General features: G+C 33.4%; 2 protein-coding genes across 2 annotated transcripts; both read left to right on the top strand.

Annotated features, from left to right (window-relative positions):
- Positions 1 to 812: 812 nt before the first annotated feature.
- FOMMEDRAFT_150784 (uncharacterized protein) lies at positions 813 to 2,028 on the top strand (the record flags this gene model as incomplete). Its single annotated transcript, XM_007261994.1, has 5 exons — positions 813 to 972; positions 1,529 to 1,639; positions 1,698 to 1,736; positions 1,786 to 1,878; positions 1,943 to 2,028. The coding sequence occupies 5 exons, from the start codon at positions 813 to 815 to the stop codon at positions 2,026 to 2,028; spliced, it is 489 nt and encodes a 162-aa protein (XP_007262056.1).
- Positions 2,029 to 4,398: 2,370 nt separating this feature from the next.
- Positions 4,399 to 6,016, top strand: FOMMEDRAFT_16592 (uncharacterized protein; the record flags this gene model as incomplete). Its single annotated transcript, XM_007261993.1, is given in 11 exon segments — positions 4,399 to 4,544; positions 4,601 to 4,716; positions 4,770 to 4,812; positions 4,877 to 4,947; positions 5,003 to 5,201; positions 5,212 to 5,214; positions 5,264 to 5,306; positions 5,361 to 5,574; positions 5,630 to 5,733; positions 5,799 to 5,882; positions 5,936 to 6,016. Coding segments are annotated over 3 exon segments (189 nt in total), but the record flags the coding sequence as incomplete, so codon positions are not given.
- Between the last annotated feature and the right edge of the window lie 17,507 nt (positions 6,017 to 23,523).

Genomic DNA, 23,523 nt, shown 5'->3' with positions numbered 1-23,523 from the left:
ATATGTCTTGCTCGACAATCAAGTATATTGCTCCACTGGGCTGAGTTTTGTTAACGAACCATCGGATAAATGGCGTCTATCACTGTATTGGCGTCTACTACTGTATAAATTCATTGGCGTCTATCACTGTATCGGCGCATCGCAACTAAACTGAAGCAGAATTTCCTATCAAACGCATGGATGAACTTACGCAAACGGTAAGCTTTGCTTGGATCTGGTAGAGTGATGATCAACAGATGTAATTTGAAATTGGTCAATGTTTGTTTGCGAGATTGATGGGCAAACAGAGTGGGTGCTTCTAGGAATCTAGGATTGTTTTTCAGCCACTCGACTGCAAAGTACGTTTGAAACCGAAACGTTAGGAACGGGATGAGTTGACTGCGGAAAGATGAGACTCTGACAATTATTATGGAAACCAAATCGTCATGACAAGGTAGATCAAGCGTTCCACCTTGAAATCCATGGTTTGGAAACAGAGATGCAAATCTCTGCATTTTTTCTATTGTCGAGTAAGCTTTCTACTAATGGTGTAATCCTTGTTGTGGCTGACCATCAAACCAAGTTGCCTGTCTTCTGGGCGCTTGGTTATCTCCGGGTTCACAGTGTATCACATTTCATTCATATTTTCCTGTGTTTGAATCAATCTTCCATTGTCACCCTCGCCTAGAAATTTTGATCCGCCATGCATCTCAGATCGGATATGCTGGACTGTACTCATACAGTACTAGGGACGAAACCTTCTTGCAGTTGAATTGTTCAGTCCCGTCTATATAAGAAGCATCGATTACTCTTGTCGTGCTCATACACTGAAGATGGCCAACCATACAGCTCACTACGAACTTTCTCATAGCCTTCTCGCTCGTTCCGATGTTATAGATGTCGATCCGAGCTTGGCGCCACTTTTCTTCTCAGAAAACGTTGTCTCAACATACTTCGGCGTGGCATTTTTGACTGTCATACTCTACAACGCTAGTAAGTGTTCTGATCCTTTCAATCAATGACGGTCTGACTGACAAACAAAACAAGTTACAACTATTGACAAAGAGGTATAGCAAATAAGCAATTAGCAATCGTAGCCCGTTTCTTCAGCACTCACTTATATGTACATCTTCAGGTAAAATATATATGGGTGAGTATAACACCCAGTACTATTGCTCCATATCTCACTATTTCAATGAAGAGCAAGCCTACCAGCTCAGCAAGTCTGATTTATTTCGCGGTAAGAGACAGTTATTTATAGTAGTGGGTAGGATTATTCTGAGCCGATACGTGAAAGAATCGTTACATCGGGATTTTTGGATATACTTGCAATATAGTCGGTGCGTACTATTGATGTACTCTTTGGTCTTAAGCAAAGCAAGTAACATGTGTGTTATATTGCAGAACAGAGCTTCCATGTAAATCTTTCGAGGTAGGTAGCAAACGACATTGACAAAGTGTGTACTGACGGCAAATCCAAACGTACATCACGTATAGTTGTATGTTGAGTCTTCTCACTACCCATGAATAGCACTGAATCAGTAATTAGGCAAGATGACTATATGGGCCAATGCTTTATGCAGTGAGTGGCTTAACGTCGTACAACATAATAGCTGGTTTATTCTATCGTCAGATTTCATGATAGTCGTGCTAATCGATTGTGAGGAGATTCTCCGATTTGTCGATAAGAAGCATTACATACTCATAATTATTCTCAGATATTCTACTACTTCGTGTATTGCCGTTATACGACCAGAGTGCGTGTCTGATACTCTCAAACTTGAGTTTAGTCTGAATTCTCGGCAGGCAAGAGGCTTTCGATTTGCCTCAAATTACTTCTTACGGCAGAAGTATGCACTGGCCTTAGCATACTTATTTATGGGACTTCAAAGCTAGGCAGTAAGGTTTTCCAATGACCTTTTAAGTGTGAATGTCAAATAGGCTAAGTATCAGCTAAATTTAGTTGTTGTTGGACGTCTTGCACCTGGTGTTCAATTTTGCGCATTTGATAATGACCCTGTGCAGATCCTGGGAATTATCTCGTGGTAAGCGGTTCGGCTACGTGCCTTGGCTCAGATTGATTTGGCATAGGATTGCTCCTATGACATATGGAACGATCCTGCTATGCCTTGCTCTCTTCAAGAGTGCTGAGTATTGGAGAATGTCACATGGCTTCAAAGGATTTCACCTTGTAAAGGTTCTCATTCAGGACCAGATATTATATTTCGGCTTGTAAGTAGTTATTTTTTGCAGACCGAGCTGTAAGCTAACCGAACCAGCGTCATATTTTGCTGTGCAACACAGATAGCTGAACTTACAGTTCGGGATATCAGTCAGGTCGCTTCATATATACTGAATTCCGTCGGAAGCCTGTCACTTCTCTGTGTCCTCGGATGCCATCTTCTAATCAATCTGAAAGAGGCGGCCGAGTGGGGAGTGAGTGAGGGGACTAATTATAGACCGAGCTTAAAGACTGTAAGCAACATTGGATTTGTCGAAGGTGTTTTTATTTTATTTTATTTTTTTCGTTTTCATTTTGGCTGACATACCTCAGGTTTTCCAGTAGTAGTTTCCAATGATGAAAGCACGTCTAGTGTTTGAGAAAATGATGTCTATGGATTAATTGTCCACTTGGTTACTATTTATTCTTCAGAGTTTCTCCTATTATATATATTTGCAGCTGTATTCAGATGGTTCATCCTTTGCTTGCTTATATACATATACTGGCACTACCTATTTCCCAGTGCATGATGTGTATCAGGTGTCTGTTTGTTCTTGCAATATATCCTTTACCACCCTTTGTTTATTCTCTTACTAGTTTGTCCTGCACTCTATACAATGTACTTTTCATAGTGTTCAACACAGCTTTATTTGTACTGCCAAAAATGTAGAATCATTAAGTATGGATATATACTAGTAACTATATTGTGTAAGTGTGCTGTCCTCCTTGTCAATACAAGGATTTTGTTCTATCAGATGTGAGGGCGAATTTATTCAACTTTGAGCTGTGCAGGATCTGATAGAATCATGATTAACAGAGAAGGTAGGGATGACTTTTTGTACAAGATCGATAGTGAACAGAGAGTATCTTTAGCAAAACTTCAGCTACCCAACTACAAAGTATGTGAAACTGAAATGTGTAGGAATGAGATGAACTCTGTATCAATGTCTCTAGGGTTTCTAGAGTTAACATATGAAAGATGCATCTTTAGAAGCTATTACAGGCAATAAATTACTATCATGATAGTGGCTCAGATTAAGCTTCCAAGCTTAGATCCTAGTTCAGTACTGTAGAAACTTTGAGCATAAGTTACCTCTTTAGAACAACCCTACTCTATTTCTAGAGATTGCTTAATCATTGTAACAATAGAAGTTTGATAGTAAGCTCTTATTATAAAATAGTAATATATATTAATCTCTCTCATATAATTACATCCCCTTCTATACATTCTTGGTTGTATAATATACAACTATTATGATTCATAATGCCTAGAAACATTATGCTAGTATCTCTGAGTTTGAATCACTGTATGTTAAAATCCTATAAGAGAGTCCTAAGATACATCCTATTACATACACTCCTCTCTCTATAACAAACCAGACACTTGACTACAGATATCTTCACACTCTTTGTTCTTGTACTAGGGCAGGCATCAACCCAGACTTTCTACAGTCCTTCATCTCTATACACATTACTCAGAAATTTATTAACATAGTAGTGTTGACAGTCCTAGTTTAAAGTGGTTGTATGTACTTTGATTTCTACAATAAAACTTATTAATTAATATAAAACAACAAAAGTCACAACTTTTGACAAAGAGGTACAATATTTATGTACAGTCAAAAACTGCTCCTTTAAACACAACTGTTCCTTTAAACAGACTGTAATATCTTACTCAAATCTTAATATTATTTTATGAAAATTTAATACAAGGTATTACTATATGACCCGAATGTATATATAAGATTTGAGAGAAATTGAGCAAGAAATAAAATTAAGAAAAATCAGACAGTTAAAGAATTTAGTAAAATTGTCCTGTAGTAAACTTTGCAAATTTTCTGGTGATATTTCTATTAATCCAATCAAGTTGAAACTTTGCATATATAATTATTAGTATCCAAAATATACAATTCTGCAGTTTTTATTTTAATACACTGAGTTGTACAATTTATTAAAAGTAAACATTAAGAAAAGTCAAGAAAGTGTGACAGAGAGAGAAATGATTGACACAATAATGTAATTTGCCAAACCTTTGTGTGAGAATCGTGTCAGAGCATTTGCCATACCCTTGCTAATAAATTAGTGTTTTTTTACTCTTTTTTTTCTACTTTCTCACTCTCTATTCTGCTTAGTACACTATGGTTAAGTATGCTAAGTCTAAATCTCTAAAAAAAGGGAGGAATTGGAGGAAAGGGAGAGGAATATGGGTCAAGCAGTTGAGGCTTATCAGTTAGACCAAAAAAAGCCCTGGAGAGAGTATCTAGAACTAAGAGGAGTAGCTAGTATATTTAAAGGGGTTACAGTTGGAACATTAAGGAATAGGGTAGTTGGAATAAAGTCTATCCTAGAGTTTAATACTTCAAAATACTGTTTAATGAAGGAGGACAATCAGGCACTTACAGAACTTATTTGGATCTCTTCTAATCAAAGCTGCCCATTCAGTTATAATAACATTGAAAGGGCAGCTAATCAACTCCTTGAAACACAATATGGTACAAGTTACAAGTCTGTAGGACCTACATTTGTTCAGAGATTCCTGGAGCATCATTATACTAAGCTAAAAACTTACTAGAGTTCTCATCTTGATACACAACAAGCAAATGGCCTAAATCTAACAGCTGTTAGTAAATGGTTTGACATTCTGGAGGAGGAAGTAGTTAAGAAGAGAGTCTTACCTAGGCAAATATATACTATAGACAAAACTGGTTTCTCACCTACTAATAATACTGTTAAACAAGTTATTAGAGCTAGAAGGAAGAAGATTCAGTATAAAAGTGGAGGTGGAAACTAAGAAAACATTACTACTATTGTTACCATCTGTACAGATGGAACATACACTAAGTCTGTTACTATCTTTAAAGGCTATAGTGTATAGTCCAAATGGACAGAGAACAATATAGCTAATGTAAGGTACATACTTATACTTCTTTATAAGCTCTTGCTTAACAAGAGTAACAGGTTCACTAGCTCTCCAAATGGTTGGACAGACTGTAAAATAGTACTAGATTGGTTCACAAATTATTTTGAGCCTAAAACAAGAGAGAAAGCACATGGACACACTTGAGTTCTTATTGTTGATAGTTATAACTCACATTATTTGTTTGAACTGCTAGAAGTAGTAGTTCAACACAATGTTGTACTATTAGAGTATTCTCCTTACTGTACACATACTCTCTAGTACCTTAATATAGTTTGCTTTGTATGGATGAAACAAATTTAGCAAGACATAGTTAATGATTTTAAGGTACAAATGCTATGAACTGTTAGGAAGCAGGATTTTCTTGGACTTTTTAGAAGGAGCTTTTTACTTGCCTTTGATTTACAGACTGTCTAGTCTGCCTTCCAAGTTACTAGAGTTCATCTGTTTAACTGTACTGTTATTACAGGTGATCAGATAAAGCTGAGTAAGGTGTCCTCAACATTATTAACCTTTCTGTTACCTCTCACAACTCCTGTTTGCTAGATAATGGCTGTATATTACTATTAAAAGCTTACAGGCTTTAATGTTAACATCTTAACACATATTCTAGCACCTAGCCACACATACACATTACTAAGTAAGTAGACTAGTTCTTGTAACAGTAGTATTATTATGTACTAGTCTACTACTCCTACTATTGATCCATCCATTAATCTGTTACTCTTCACACTCTCAAAGCATATACAGTTAATGTCTTTGTCTCTAATAGTGTTAAAATTAGTAAGTTTTCTAGTCTTAAAAGAGTATGTTACTATAAAGTACAATCTGTCTCCACCTGTACTAGAGAGAGTCTTAGACACTCTTGGGACTCTTAATTGGAAGAAAGTAGAAGGATGCTTGGAAAGGCTATTAGTAAGCACTTGTTTAGGTAAAGACATTACTGAACTTACTAAGAACCTAATCCAGACATGTTAGTACATACAAATTAACTAGAGTATTACTAAGGGTGCTCAGACCTAGCTTGTACTTGCTACTATATATAATACAAAGCTACAAGGAGTACTGAATGAGAAGGAGAAGGGAAAAGGAGTAGAAAATGTATGCATCTTTAATAATAGAATGTCTAAGATCTTTACATCCTAACAGGCCTGTAAACAGCTCAGACAGTGTAGGAATGTAGAGGAGAAGGAAGAAATGCAGGTCTAGGCACAAAAAGATAAAGCTAGGAAGAAGAAAGACATTAATGAAATTATTAAGAAGGAATAGGAAAGGGTTAGAATGTACTATTAAGTAGAAACACAGAATTAGCTAGTAAGATGTACTTAGTAGGAAGAAGAAGGCCTCCCTAAAGTATATTAGGATCCTAGACTAACTTGTTTGACAAAGCAGGAAGTCTAGAAATAAGTCCTTGAAGCACAGGAGAACAAGATGACTGTATATACAGAAGTAGTGTCTGGATGTAGTGAATACAATCTAGACCTGTATAGGTGTAATGTAAGATGGATCCAAGAGTTCTAAGAGTTACAGGAGTAAATAGAAATAAGCTAGTAGCTTTCAAGAGGAGGAAATTTTGTACAGAGAGAGACAGGGGCTTAGGAGGAGTTGGTAGGATAGTTAGAGTGTGCTAGTATGACAAGAGTTACAGTCTGTTCAAAGGAGTACTTTTTATAACATTTCCCTCATTTTTTCTTGCCTCTCTATTAATTTTTTAGAGCACTCTATACCTGTACAATTTTTACATAGTATACTAATCATAGTCTAGAATGTATATAATAGAAAAAAACAAGAAAAATTTTGTATAAATAATTATACAGAGGGTTCAAAAGGTTGTGTTTAAAGGACTAGTAAATGCCTGTATTGTTTTTATCAGTTCAACATATACTAAGCTATCTATAATTTGTAGATAAAATACTTTTGGGTGAGCTTAATACACAAGTATATAACACTGGATCTTAATATTTACAATAAAGTACAAGCCATCTAACCCTATAAGTCTGATTTATTTTATAGTAAGTAAAGTAAAAATATAGTAATAGAGGAATCCCTTAAATTTATAAAGTGTAAAACTGTTACATTAGAATCTTTAGAGAGGTTTGTACTATAATAGGTAAGTAAATATAATAGGATTCTACCAACTTGTATAGAACAATAGTATATTCATGTTTATATAGTTAAAGATTTGTATATGAATTGTATAAGGTAGGAACTCAAATAATAGTATTACATTATTAAAACTGTGCTCTGACTGTAAATCCAAACACACATTTCTTATAGTTGTATATGGAATTTGTCTGACTAAATAATAAGTATTGTATACACTAATGTAATAACTAGGTTGGATGACTTTGTAGGCTAGTGTCTTGTATAGTAAGTTATCTAGTTTTATTAATTCTACTATTACTTAGTACTATTGTTAGACCTTACTACAGTTGTATTAGTAGCTTGTAAGAGAATTCCTCTGATTATATTCAAAGTTTTCACTATGTATTACTAAGTACAGGCATTCTTCAAGTCTGTATATTAGTACTTGTTACAGTTCTCTACTCTTACACCTTCAGTTCTGAGGGTTCTACACCCTTCTGTACCAGAACTTAGGACTTCTGTCCCTCAAGAGTACTGTCTATAAACTATATACAGACTGACTCTTACTACTACCCCTCCTTACTTTATCATTCTGTTCCTTTAACTACTCCTTCATTCTTTGTACCTTTATCTTTGACCTTCCTTTCTTTCATTCTTTGTAGCTCATCATTCTTAGTAGCTTATATTCTCTGAGTACTCTTGTATAGTTTAGTATATATAGGTGTATAAGATCAGACTAGTCCTATAGTCTTAATCTTGTCTACTCTAGATAGTCCTGTACTCTTAGGCTCACTCTATATACTCTACTCTTGTCTCATTCTCTCTCTCTGTCTGTTCTACAAGTTCTGACTATATTCTAGTACTTGTGTTCTGTATTTCTGTTGTGTAGGATAGTTGTAGCCTAGGTCCCCTTACTAAGCCTTTAGGTCTCCTCTATACTGTTACTAACATTAAATCAAGACTACTCATTACTACCCTACAACTCTTCTACATTTCAGGCATTAGTATTTACTATTGTATTAATCTCTTTTCTTTGTCCTAACCCTTTTACATTTTTAAATTTTAAACTTTCTAAACTCTTTTAAACTTTTACTACCCTTCTTTCATTCATTATTCCTTCTAGTTTAGTGTTGATTCCTTTATAGTGTAAACATGGACCCTTCTACACTGACTGCTACTCCTACTGTCCTGCCAGATTAGTAGTTACAAGCAGACCTAGCTTAATATGTGTAGACCTCTATCTAAGAGGCTTTTACTAACTATGTACCTCTAGCTCTCTTAGAACCTGTTCTAATTGTTTTAGAAGTTGTAACCTGTTCTAGAAAGAAAGTGTATGTAGTCTACCCTTCAGACTTTAATAGGTAGCACTTTAAGGACTTTCAGTACTAAGTTGAACTATATATAACTACTACTTTGACTAATTTATTCTTAGATCTTAATTGTGTCCTATTTGTCCTCTCCTTTATGAAGGAAGGTAATGTAACCACCTAGGCCTAGAACTGGATTAAAGGACATTAGATTAGAAGCCTGATCTGACTTCAGAATAATGAGTTATACTCAGAATTTATAGAGTAGCTCTGTACTTCCTTTATTAATCTAAACAAAAAGTATAATATACAAAGTAAGCTTGTATCTTTGTAACAGGGCAAACATTCCACTAATGCCTTCTTTCAGGAGTTTGATATCCTAGCCTAGAAGGTAGGATTCACACTCAGGTTTAATAATGTTCTTATTAGAATGCTTGAAAAAGCTCTCTACTCAGAATTAGTTAATAAGATTCTCAGAATAATACTAGAACTAATTACTTACACTGAGTAGAAGACCTGTACTATTTCCTTTGACTAAGCTACAGTTTGAATATGTCAAGTCTGTGTAGAACACTTACACATACATCTGACTCTGACAGTTCCAAGCCCTTAGATTAATCTACCTATAATTTACAATTAATCTGTTCTAATAAACATTAGAGAAGCCTAAAAGTAAGGAGTATACTTTGCCTACAGAAAGTCAGGGTACTAAATTAAGGACTGTCTATAGAAGTGACAGTATATCTGTCAGGTCATTAGAGTAATAATGAGTGACAAGTAGGATTTGTAGTAAGAAGCCTTTTCTACAAATCCAGAAGTTATCTCAGAACTCCTAAACTCTAACTACATACTTTAGGATTTTATAGAGGCCTAATAGTGAATGTAATACTAAAGGGCTATAACTCAGATTTTTTAACAGCCACTTTTGATTCAATAGACACTGTAGGATTAGAAGTAAATAAAGTAAGAAAAGTAGAAAAAGTAGAAAAAGTAAATCAACAAAATTATTTATTAAAAAGGAAAAAGTCAAAAACAAAAGTAGATAGTTCTCTTATTTCTTCTGATTCTTTTGATTCTTCTTATTGTACTTTATTTGAGTCTAAATCTATACAATCTGACCTACTACTTCTGTATTCTAAGAACTTAGAATGTTCAGAATGTTATCTAACCCTATTTACTACTCAGTAGTTTGTTTATAGTATTAAGTAGGGATAGTCTTAGTTAAGTTCACAGTTAAGGACATAGGTCTGTCCTTGTTGAAAGAGAGAGGTTAATAAGGAAATGTTAGTACATATACTTACTCTCTCAGACAATAAGACTGTACAAGCTATACATTCTCTTCAGAACAAGTAGCAATTTATTAGAGAATGTTCTAGACACTAGTTCTAAGTCCCTGTCCTCTTAGCTCTCTTCTTAGAATCCTTTCAGATCTGAACAATAACTCTAGTAGATAGTAGATGTACTAGTTTGTGTATTAATAAGGCCTTTGTGTAGAAACACTACCTCCCTACTTAATATATTCTACTTCCAATCCTAGTATACAATATAGACAGAACTCTGAAGTAGAATAGTTGGGTTACTAAGTTTGTCCAACTACAGATGACTATTCAGGATTATAAGGAAAGTATTAAGTTTAGAGTTACTAACCTTAGAAAGACAGACATCTTTATTAGGTTTGAATGGCTCAAAGCTTACAACCCTACTATTAACTAGTTAGAGTAGACACTTGTGTTTAATCAGTGTCCTAAGTCTTGTAACTATCTTATACTACTGTCCTAAGTAGATATAGACACTCCTAATGTTACTAACAGTTCTGATAAAGGTGACTAGTTATTCTTCTTTAACTAGGATAGATATATAAACACATATTCTAGTCAAGGTGGAACAGAGTCAATCTAAAGAATGTCTAAGACAGAACCAGTCTAGAACCTACTCAGAACAACTCTACTCTAGAACACACATAGACTTAGCCTGCTAGATTTTGTCTGAGAGTTTTCTAAAGTCTTTAGTAAAGAGGAATTTGACTAGCTTCCTAAACATTACTCTTAGGACTATACAATTAAATTGACTAAGAGCTTTCAACTCAAGAATTATAAGGTCTACCTGCTCAACAAAGATGAGTAGGAGGTGCTTAACAAGTTCCTTTAGGAAAATCTTTAGAACAGTCAGATCTGACCCTTAAAGTCTCTTATAGTCTCCCCTTTCTTCTTTGTCAAAAAGAAAGATAGGAAGCTCTACCTAGTTCAGGATTATTATTGTCTTAATAAGAGTACTATCAAAAACAAGTACTTACTCCTCCTGATTCAGGAGCTCATTAATAAGACACATACATTCAGGGTTTTTACTAAGTTGAATGTTTGATAAGAATACAATAATATTTGGATCCAAGACAGAGATAAGTAGAAGGCTGTACTTTAAACCAATTATAGATTGTACAAACTAACTGTAATGTTCTTCAGACTAACTAACTTGTTTACAACATTCTAGTCATTCATGAATCACATCCTTGTAGATCTGATTAACTCAGAGTATGTTAGTGTGTATTTAGACAATATTCTAATCTTTACTCAGACAGTCAAGCACTATTACTAACTAATCTGAGTAGTTCTATAGTAGCTCTAAGATAATAAACTGTTCCTCTAAGAAGTAAAGTGTTCTTTTGTATAAGAGTCAGTAAATTATCTAGGCTTTATAATTAGTAGAGAAGAGGTCTGTATAGATCTAGTAAAGGTAACTATAGTTCAGAACTAGCTATAACCTTAGAACCTAAAACAGGTCCAAGTATTTCTTAAGTTTACAAACTACTACTAATACTTTATTTAAAGCTTTAGTACTATTGTCTAGCCCCTTCACAATCTTACTAGCAAAGATGTTCCTTAGTAATAGAGTGATCAGTAGTAGTCTACATTTGAGTTCTTCAAGTAGACTATTACTAGTAAGTCTGTATTAACAGTTCTAACAGTTGTAGACAAGTTCTGAGTCAAAGCTAACTCTTTCAACTTTGTAAATAAAGTAGTACTGTCCTAGTTCATTAACAGAAAGTAGTGTCTGATAGTGTTCTGATCAGAATCCCTCTCTGTAATAGAACAGAACTACCTTATTTATAATAAGGAACTCCTTACAATTGTCTGTTTCCTAGAGGAGTAGTGTTAATATCTTCTTAGTACTATACAAAAGTTTGAGATTTAGAGTGATTACCTTAATCTCTAGTACTTCTGAGTGTCTCAGAAGCTTAACTACTACTAGGCCTGCTAGATGTTAGAACTGTAAGACTATAACTTTATACTAACTTACAAACCTAGAACACAAATAATAAAAGCTGATTTACTCTTAAGACAAGTAGGTTATGAAAGGGGGGAGAATGATAACAAAAATCTTGTTCTTCTAGACAATTCCTGTTTTACATCTGAGACAATCTGAGAGATCTGACTTGAATCCAAGAATGTTAACCTTGTTACTCACATACAGTAAGCTCTAAGACACATACAGGACTAGGTTATAGTAAAGTAGTTAGAGAAGTAAGCTAGAGACTAGGAGGAGGATAAGAATAGATAGGTTTACTAGGAAGGCTAACTGTATGTTCTAAAGGATCAGAAGCTATAGGAGGACATTGTCTAAGCTCATTACAACAATCTAACTATAGGACATTTAGGCTAACACAAAACATAGGAACTCATTACTTAGAACTACTAGTAGTTAAGAATACAGAGGGAAATCCTAAAGTATGTAACTAGTTGTAATATGTGCTAACAGACTAAGGTCTACTAGACAAGGGTTTGAACTCTCTTACATCTGTATTAGATTCTAGATCACTCTTAGGAAGAAGTCTTAGTAGACCTAATTAGTAAACTACCTGAGTCTTAGGGTTACAACACTATCTGTGTAATTGTTGACCAATTTTCCAAGCAAGTCTATACAGTTCTGACTCAAACAGAACTTACTTTCAAAAGTATAGTACACATTTATTAGAATTATGTCTTTTAGTTGTACAGACTCTCTCAGAAGCTTATTCATGATTACAGACTATAATTTGAGTCAAAATTCATGTAGGACTTGTATGTACTTCTTAGAATTTAAGAGAACCCCTCTACTACATATTATTTACAGATTAATAGTTAAACTGAGTAAGTCAATCAGGAGATCAAGCTCTATCTCTAAATGTTTATCAATCATTAGTAGTCAGATTAGTCTGAATAGTTAGCTCTAACAGAATTTGTACACAATAACTAGTAACACTCTACAATAGGACAGTCTCTGTTCTTCCTCAACTATAAGAGACATCTGTACTAGGGGACAGTTCTAAACTGGAACAGTAGTTCTGAATCTGTAACAGACTTTATAGAACAGATGTACAAGACCAGGGAGGACACACAAGCTCTTTTAGAGAAGGTAGTACAAGTTATGAAGTAGAACTATAATTAGAAGAGATCTGTAGCTAAGGATTACTAGCCTAGTAACAAAGTTATACTAGAAGCTACTAATCTGACCATAGATTGTCTAATGAAGAAGTTGAACAACATGTACTTTAGACCCTTTGTTATTAAAAAGAAGGTTAGTACCTCTGTCTACAAACTCTAACTTCTAACAACATGAAAGTGTATACACTTAGTGTTTAACAAGGTTCTGTTGTCTTAGTACTATAATCCAGGTTTTCCTTTACAATAAAGACTCTTACTGTCTTTACTAGAACTTATTAGTTCTGAACCAGAATACAAAGTAGAGTATGTAGTAGATACTAAGCTAGTGTGTAGAAAGCTTAAGTACCTTGTTTACTAAAAAGGGTACCTAGTTGAAGAACACACCTGAGAACCTGTTAAGAATCTTACCTATACTACTAAGACAATCTGAGACTTCTATTAACTTCATCTGAGTACTCTGTACTAACTCTGTCTTACAGATTTCCAAACCCTACTGTTCTGACTTATACTCAAGCTACTAACCAAGTCTAATGTTTACTAATCAGGACAATTGGTTTTAGAGAGAGGGTAATGTTACAGTTCTCTACTCTTACACTTTTAGTTCTAAAGGTTCTACACCCTTTCATACCAGAACTCAGGACTTCTGTCTCTCAGGAGTACTGTCTATAGATTATATACAGACTGACTCTTACTACTACCCCTTCTTACTTCATTATTCTGTTCCTTTAACCACCCTTTCATTCTTTGTACCTTTATCTTTGACCTTCCTTTCTTTTATTCTTTGTGGCTCATCATTCTTAGTAGCTCATATTCTCTGAGTACTCTTATATAGTTTAGTATATATAAGTGTATAAGATTAGACTAGTTCTATAGTCTTAATCTTGTCTACTCTAGGTAGTCCTGTACTCTTAGGCTCACTCTATATACTCTACTCTTGTCTTATTCTCTCTCTCTATCTGTTCTACAAGTTCTGACTATGTTCTAGTACTTACATTCTGTATTTCTATTGTGTAGGATAGTTGTAGCCTAGGTCCTCTTACTAAGCCTTCAGGTCCCCTCTATACTGTTACTGACAGTACTCTATCATTAAAGTATGTTATACTATATATTTTCAGACAAGAGCTCAGACTAAAATTCAAGACAGATAAGAAGCTTTCTGTTTGTCTCAAAATTTTTCTTTTTACAGAAGTTGGTTTTATACTTAGTATACTTATTTACAGTAATTTGCTCTAAGACTGTAAGATTAGACTGTCTTGTATAACACATGAACTAAGAAAACTATTGTGTAGTCAATGTTAAATATCTTAGTGTAGGAGTATATACTTGTATAGTAGTCTAAGACCCTCTACTAATACTGGGAATCATATTATAGTAAGTAATTAGTTTACAGATCTTAGTAGAGACTAATCTTACAGTAGAGTTATCTCTTTAACATATTGTTACAGTTCTCTACTCTTACACCTTTAGTTCTACAGGTTCTACACCCTTCTATACTAGAACTCAGGACTTCTGTCTCTCAGGAGTACTGTCTATAGACTATATACAGGCTGACTCTTACTACTACTCCTTCTTACTTTATTATTCTGTTCCTTTGTCCACCCCTTTATTTCTTGTTCATTCTATAGTCTCTTACCCTTTGTCTATCCCTTCATTCTTTGTATCCTTATCTTTGACCTTCCTTTCTTTCATTCTTTGTAGCTCATTATTCTTAGTAGCTTACTATTCTCTGAGTACTCTTGTGTAGTTTAGTATATATAAGTGTACAAGATCAGACTAGTCTAGTAGTCTTAATCTTGTCTACTCTAGATAGTCCTATACTCTTAGGCTCACTCTATATACTCTACTCTTGTCTCACTCTCTCTCTGTCTGTTCTACAAGTTCCAACTATGTTCTAATACTTGTGTTCTGTATTTCTGTTGTGTAAGATAGTTGTAACCTAGGTCCCCTTACTAAGCCTTCAGGTCCTCTCTATACTGTTACTAACATCAGATTAAGACTACTCATTACTACCCTACAACTCTCCTACATTTCAGACATTAGTATACACTATTGTATTAATCTCTTTTCTTTATCTTAACCCTTTTACATTTTTTAAATTTTAAACTTTCTAAACCCTTTTAAACTTTTACTATCCTTCTTCTATTCATTACCCCTTTTAGTTTAGTGTTGATTCCTTTGTAGTGTAAACATAGACCCTTCTAAGATGACTGCCACCCTTACTGTTCTGTCAGATTAGTAGTTATAAGTAGACTTAGCTTAATACATATAAACCTTTATTTAAGAGGCCTTTACTAACTATGTACTCCCAGCCCTCTTAGAACCTGTTCTAATTGTTCTGGAAGTTGCAACCTGTTTTAGAAAGAAAGTGTATGTAGTCTACCCTTCAGACTTTAATAGGTAGTACTTTAAGAACTTCTAGTACTAAGTTAAACTATATATAGCTATTACTTTAACTAATCTATCCTCAGATCTTAATTACATTCTATTTGTCCTCTCCTTTATGAAGGAAGGCAACACAGCCACCTGAGCCTAGAACTGGATTAAAGGCTATCAGATTGAAAGTCTGATCTGACTTTAGAATAATGAGTTATATTCAGATTTTATAGAGTAGCTCTGTACTTCCTTCATTAATCTAAATAAGAAGTATAATGTACAGAACAAGCTTGTATCTCTGTAACAGGGCAAACATTCTGCCAATACCTTCTTTCAGGAGTTCAATATTCTGGCCTAGAAGGTAGGATTCACACTCAGGTTTAATAATGTCCTTATTAGAATGCTTGAAAAAGCTCTCTACCTAGAATTAGTTAATAAGATTCTTAGAATAATACTAGAACTGATCACTTACACTAATTGGAAGACTTACACCATTTCCTTCAACTAAGCTATAGTTCAGATATGTTAAGTCTGTGTAGAACACTTACACATATATTTGACTCTAGTAGTTTCAAGCTCTTAAATTAATCTGCCTGTAATTCATAATTAATCTGTTCTAATAGACATTAGAGAAGTCTGAAAGTAAGAAGTATACTTTGCTTACAGAAAGTCAGGGTACTAAATTAAGGACTGTCTACAGAAGTAACAGTATATTTGTCAGATCATTAGAGGGATAATGAGTAACAAGCAGGATTTGTAGTAAGAAGCCTTTTCTACAAATTCAGAAGTTACCTTAGAACTCCTAAACTCTAACTACATACTCTAGGATTTTGTAGAGGCCTAATAGTAAATATAGTACTAAAGGACTATAACTTGGATTTTTTAACAGCTACTTTTGATTCAATAGACACTGTAGGATTAGAAGTAAATAAAGTAAGAAAAGTAGAAAAAGTAAATTAAGAAAATTATTTATTAAAAAGGAAAAAGTTATAAACAAATGTAGATAGTTCTCTTATTTCTTCTGATTCTTTTAATTTTTCTGATTCTTTTAATTTTTCTCTTCATACTTTATCCAAGTCTAAATCTGTACAATCTGACCTGTTACTTTTACATTCTAAGAACTCAGAATGTTTAAAACATTACCTAGCCCTGTTTACTACTTAGTAGTTTGTCTATAGTATTAAGTAGGGATAGCCTTAGCTGAGTTTACAGTTGAGAACATAGGTCCATCCTTGTTGAAAGAGAGAGGTTAATAAGGAAATGTTAGTATATATACTTACTCTCTTAGACAATAAGGCTGTACAAGCTGTATATTCCCTTTAGAATAAGTAGTAATTTATTAGAGAACATTCTAGACACTAGCTCTAGGTTTCTGTCCTCTTAGCTCCCTTCTTAGAATCCCTCCAGATCTGAACAATAACTCTAGTAGACAGTAAATGTACTAGTTTGTATATTAATAAGGCCTTTGTGTAGAAACACTACCTCTCTACTCAACATGTTCTACTTCTAATCCTAGTATACAATGTAGACAGAACCCTAAACCAGAATAGTTAGATTACTAAGTTTGTCCAACTATAGATAACCATTTAGGATCATGAGGAAAGTATTAAGTTTAGAGTTACTAACCTTAGAAAGACAGACATCTTTATTAGATTCAAATAGCTTAAGGCTTACAACTCTACTATTAACTAGTTAGAGTAGACACTTGTATTTGATTAGTGTTCTAAGTCTTACAACTATCTTACACTACTGTCACAAGTAGATACAAATGCTTCTAATGTTACTAAGAGTTCTAATAAAGGTGACTAGTTGTTCTTCTTTAACTAGGATAGATATGTGGACACATATTCTAGTCAAGATAGAACAGAGTCAATCTGAAGGATTTCTAAGACAGAACCAGTCTAGAACCTACTCAGAACAACTCAACTCTAGAATGTACATAGACCTAGCCTGCTAGATTTTGTCTGAGAGTTCCTTAAAGTCTTTAGTAAAGAGGAATTTAACTAGCTTCCTAAATATTACTTCTAGAACTATACAATTGAGTTGACTAATAGTTTCTAACCTAAGGATTGTAAGGTCTATCTACTCAATAGAGACAAGTAGGAGGTGCTTGACAAGTTCCTTTAGGAAAATCTTTAGAACAGTCAGATCTGACCCTTAAAGTCCCTTATAGCCTCCCCTTTCTTCTTTGTCAAAAAGAAAGATAGGAAGCTCTGTCTAGTCTAGAATTATTATTGTCTCAATAAGAGTACTGTTAAAAACAAGTACCTACTTCCTCTAATTCAGGAGCTCATTAATAAGACACATTCATTTAGGGTTTTTACTAAGTTGAACATTTAATAAGGATACAATAACATTTGGATCCAAGACAGAGATGAGTAGAAGACTGTGTTTTAAACTAATTATAGATTGTACAAACTGACTATAATGTTCTTCAGACTAACTAACTTACTCACAACATTCTAGTCATTCATAAATCATATTCTTACAGATCTGATTAACTCAGAGTATGTTAGTGTGTATTTAGACAACATTCTGATCTTCACTCAAACAGTTGAGTACTATTACTAACTAATCTGAGTAGTTTTATAGTAGCTCTAAGATAATAAACTGTTCCTCTAAGAAGCAAAGTATTCTTTTGTATAAGAGTCAGTAGATTATCCAGGCTTTGTAATTAGTAGAGGAGAGGTCTGTATGAATCTGACAAAGGTAACTACAGTTTAGAACTAGTTACAACCTTAGAACCTGAAACAGGTTCAAGTATTCTTTAGATTTGTAAACTACTACTAATACTTTATTTAAAACTTTAGTACTATTGTCTGGCCCCTTCACAATCTTACTAGTAAAGATGTTCCTTAGTAATAGGGTGATTAGTAGTAGTCTGTGTTTGAGTCCCTCAAGTAGGCTATTACTAGCAAGTCTGTATTAATAGTTCTGACAGTTGTAAACAAGTTCTGAGTTGAAGCTAACTCTTCTAACTTTGTAAATAGAGTAGTACTGTCCTAGTTTATTAACAGAAAGTAGTATCTAATAGTGTTCTGATTAGAATCCCTCTCTGTAACAGAACAAAACTACCCTATCTATAATAAGGAACTCTTTATAATTGTCTGTTCCTTAGAGAAGTAGTGTTAATATCTTCTTAGTACTGTGTAAAAGTTCAAAATTTAGAGTAATCACCTTGATCTCTAATACTTCCAAGTGTCTCAGAAGCTCAACTACTATTAGGCCTACTAAATGTTAGAACTGTAGAACTATAACTTTATACTGACTTACAAACTCAGAATGTAAATGACAAAAGCTGATTTACTCTTAAGACAAGTAGGTTATAAAAAGAGGGAGAATGATAACAAAAATCTTGTTCTCCTAGACAATTCCTATTTCACATTCAAGACAATTTAAGAGATCTGACTTTGTCACCTACATACAGTAAGCTCTAAAACACACATAGGACTAAGTCATAGTAAAGTAGTTAGAGAAGTAAGCTAGGGACTAGGAGGAGAATAAGGATGGACAGGTCTACTAAGAAGGCTAACTATACATTCTAAAGGATTAGAATCTGTAGAAGGACATTGTCTAAACTCATTACAACAATCTAACTATAGGACATTTAGACTAACACAAAACACAGGAATTTATTACTCAGAACTACTAGTAGTTAGGAATACAGAGGGAAATCCTAAAGTATATAACTGGTTACAATACATACTAACAGACTAAGGCCTACTAGACAAGGGTTTAGGCTCTCCTACATTTGTATTAGATTCTAGATCACTCTTAGAAAGAAGTCTTAGTAAACCTGATTAGTAAGCTACCTGAGTCTTAGAGTTACAATACTATCTGTATAATTGTCAACTGATTCTCTAAGTAAGTCTATACAGTTCTGACCTGAACAGAACTCACTTCTAAAGGTATAGTATGTATCTATTAAAATTATGTTTTCTAGTTGTATAGACTCTCTCAGAAGCTCATTCACAATTGTAGACTGTAATTTGAGTCAAAATTTATGTAGGACTTGTACATACTTCTCAGAATTTAAGGGAACCCTTCTACTATATATTACTTACAGACTAATAGTCAAACTGAGTAAGTCAATCAGAAGATTAAGCTTTATCTCTAAATGTTCATTAATTATTAGTAGTCAGATTAGTCTAAATAGTTAGCTCTGACAGAATTTGTACACAATAACTAGTAACACTCTATAACAGGACAGTCTCTATTCTTTCTCAACTATAAGAGACATTTGTATTAGGGGACAGTTTCAAACTAGAACAGTAGTTCTGAATCTGTAACAGACTTTATAGAACAGATACACAAGACTAGGGAGGACACATAAGCTCTTTTAGAGAAGGTAGTATAAGTTATAAAGTAGAACTATAATTAGAAGAGGTCTGTAGCTAAGGATTACCAGCCTAGTAACAAAGTTATACTAGAAGCTACTAATCTGACCATAGATTGTCTAATAAAGAAGTTGGACAACAAGTGCTTCAGACTCTTTATTATTAAAAAGAAGGTTAGTATCTCTGCTTACAAACTCTAACTTCTAGTAACATAAAAGTGTATACACTCAGTGTTTAACAAGGTTCTGTTGTCTTAGTACTATAATCTAGGTTTTCCTTTATAACAAAGACCCCTACTACCTCTACCAGAACTCATCAGTTTCAAACCAGAATACAAAGTAGAGTATGTAGTAGATACTAAGTTAGTGTGTAAAAGGCTCAAGTTTCTTGTTTACTAGAAAGGTTTTAACTAGTATAGTAGGAGTGCCCTAAGTACTCTCTCTTATTAAGACATCAAGCAAGTGTCTGCCTTATATACTACATAGTAAAGTCTGATAGTCTGAGACATTCCAAGTGTAATAACTCTACATAAGGCAATTGGGGATTTCCTAATCCAGAGCACAATCTAATACTCCCCTTCAAGCATTAATTAAGAACTAGGACTGTATGCCTAATAGTTTGTTTAGATGCTTGATCTGTAGAATGTGGAGAGCTTTTGTAAGAATGTCTGCTAATTGGTTCTGTAATTGAACATAGCATACATCAATGTAATCATTTTGAATGTAACATTACACAAAGTCTTTTTGTAAATCAAGATGTTTAGTGTGAGTATTGTACATTATTTTGTCAGACTTTATAGTCTTTATTACACCTTGATTATTACAATAAATTGTAATAGGTACTGATTCAGTCTGCAGTACTTCTTTGGTGAATCGTTTGAGCCAAATAGCTTCTTGAGTAGCATACACTAGTGCTTGCAACTCTGCTTTGTAAACAGATAGTAGTACCAGGTTTTGCTGTTTGCTTGACCAGGATATGGTTGATTTAGCTAATTGAAAGATGTAGCTGTTTATTACTTTATGTCCTTCTGTCATTCGTCTGTCTGCATCACAATAGCCTTGTAGTTTTAAGGCATTTGTGCTTCCAAGTTGAAGCCAGCAATTTGTTGTATATTTTAAATATGTAAAGTAATGTTTCACTACTTTGTAGTGATACATTTGGGGCTTTTGTAAGTAGTGTGCTAATTGCCCAGTAATATAAGATATGTCTAGCTGTGTACAATCTGCAACATATCTTAACAATCCTACCATATTCATGTATAGTATTGTTTCATTATTACTTTCATTTGTATTATACATATTGTTTGTATTGTTAGATAGATCTATTCTAGGAGTAATAAGCATTTGTAGTGCCTTTTCGTTTTCGAAGTAGTAACACTTGATTATACTTTCAATATAGTGCTTTTGCTGTAAGCTAATCATTCATTAAGGTCTATCTCAGCTTATTTCAATACCAAGTAACTAATGTATTTTGTTACTATCAGTAAATACAATGTGTTGTCTTAATGCATGTTTAAATGCTGTTATTATAGCAATAGTTTTGCCAATAATTGTAATATTGTCAACATACATGAATGTTACAAGAATTGTTTTATTATTTCGTTTCTTGTAAAATACAGAATGATTGTAATTAGCTTGTTCTAATCCAATCTTAAGTAGTAGTTCAGTAATCTTCTTGTACTATTGTCTACCTGCTTGTTTCAATCTGTATAACACTTTATTTAAGTATAATACCTGTCCAGGTTTAATATCTGTAAGTAGCCTGCCTGGCAGCAGTTTCACATAAATGAGTTTGTCCTCATTTAGTTCTCTGTAAAGATATGCAGATTTTACATCTATCTAATGTATTTTGTAGTTCTTAGATGCTGCCCAAGATAACAATAATTGTACTGTTGATAGTTTTGTTACTAGAGCAAATAAGTTGTCAGAATAGAAGTCTATTCCATTCTTTTGAGTGTATCCTTACACTACAAATTGTGCTTTGTATTTGTCTATTCAGCCATTAGCCAGTCTTTTGATTTTATAGACAAATTTTGTTCCAATTATATTTGTATTCATAGGAGGGATAGCATATATCCACACGTTTCGTTGTTGAAGTGACTGTATTTCATCCTTCATAGCTTTGATCCACTGTTCTTTGTCTATATGTGTTATAGCATTGTAATACATTAATGGATTATTATAGATTTTGTTGAGGAATTCATTAAATTCTGTTAGATACATAACTAGGTTTATATTGTCTTTGTAATTTAAACCTATAGTTTGTTTAACCAGTCTTCACTCTTGTGTAGAGTGTTGTATGACAGGTTCTTTATCTTTATTATTGTTATTAGGAAGAGTTTTATCATTGTTTAATGTATCATTATTATAATTATTCTCCCCTTCAATTCTAGACATTAGTTTGTCTATGAATTGTACATTGTGTTTGATAGTAACTTTATTATCATAACACACTAAGTGACCTTTACTGTTAGTATTATAACCTAGCCATTGTACATATTGGCCTCTAGGTTGTAGTTTATACGTTTGTTTGTTCTGTATAATACAATATGCACTGAATTCTCATATATTATCTATTTGATAATGTTTGTTATACTGTTTGTAATATAGTGTTACAAAATTAATAGCAACTCTCAGTGTTCTGTTATGAATAAACATTTGATATTGTACTACATATACTCAGAATTTCATAAGTAACTTTGCTGATAACAGACATGTATATACACTGTTAAAGATAGTCTTATACATACATTCTACAACTCTGTTCTACTGTAGTGTATTGTGTACTGTTAATCTACATATTGTTCCTTAACTTTCAATATATGTAGTGAAGTCTTTACTTAGGAACACTGTATCATTATCACTTTAGAGAGTTTTAACTCTTATACTGTACTGTGTAAATAGTCTCATTGTATACTTTACATATTCTGTAAAAGTATTACTTTTATACTACATAGGTAGCATAGTTACCCATTGTGTAGTGTTATCTACAATGGTAAAAAGATATTCATACTTGCTGTAAGCTTGTACTAGGGCAGGTCCCCAAATATTAATGTAGAGATGATCTCTATAAGATTGTGTAAGAGGTGTTGTTTGTATTTTTAGTATTTCATTACATTGTATGTTTGCTTTGATACAATCTGTACACTGTGCATTTTTATTGTCTGTTATCCTTTGACTTATAATCTCAGGATACTCTTGTATGAGTTTGTGCAAGTAATCAAAATTAACATGACCCATTTGTTAATGTAAATCAACAATAGTGATTGTGTTAATAGATTGTTTATTATAATGAGAAACTATCATATACAAGTTATTTTGTACATGTATTTCACCAATCTTTGTATGAGTAGGAGAATAAATAATACATTCATTGTTTGTTTTCATAAAAACATATCCTACTTTGCATAATAGCACTTCACTAACAAGTGTGAAGTTCAGATTGGAATGATAGTATACGTTTTGTAGTGAAATTGTATTCACCTTAGTATGCTCATTAGCTTTGTCTTGTAGTTTTACATTAAATGTCATTACTCCACTTTTGCTAAGTGTGAATAACAATTTATTTACAATTGTAACATTTATTAGGGTCAAGTTCCAAACGTTTGTAAGACAGAACAAGTATAGAGTAGTGTGTACATTTGCACTAGAGTCTAATATATCAATACAATGTATTAGTTCAGTATTATTGTAATGTATTACATTAATACATACGTTTGGATCATAATTGAACTCCTTAATGACTTCTTTTGTATTGTCAAATGAGTTCATAAAGTTGTCTACTTGTATGATACCATCCTCTTGTACTTTGAATGCTGAAAATATGTTGGATTCAGTAGATAGAGCAGATTGAACAGGTAAGCTGCTAGAACTTGATACTGAGGCTT

The sequence above is a fragment of the Fomitiporia mediterranea genome, assembly GCF_000271605.1.
Source record: "Fomitiporia mediterranea MF3/22 unplaced genomic scaffold FOMMEscaffold_1, whole genome shotgun sequence".
Classification (NCBI taxonomy): Eukaryota; Fungi; Basidiomycota; class Agaricomycetes; order Hymenochaetales; family Hymenochaetaceae; genus Fomitiporia; species Fomitiporia mediterranea.
The sequence above is the reverse complement of the archived record's forward strand: the minus strand, read 5'-3'. Positions and strand labels throughout refer to the sequence as shown.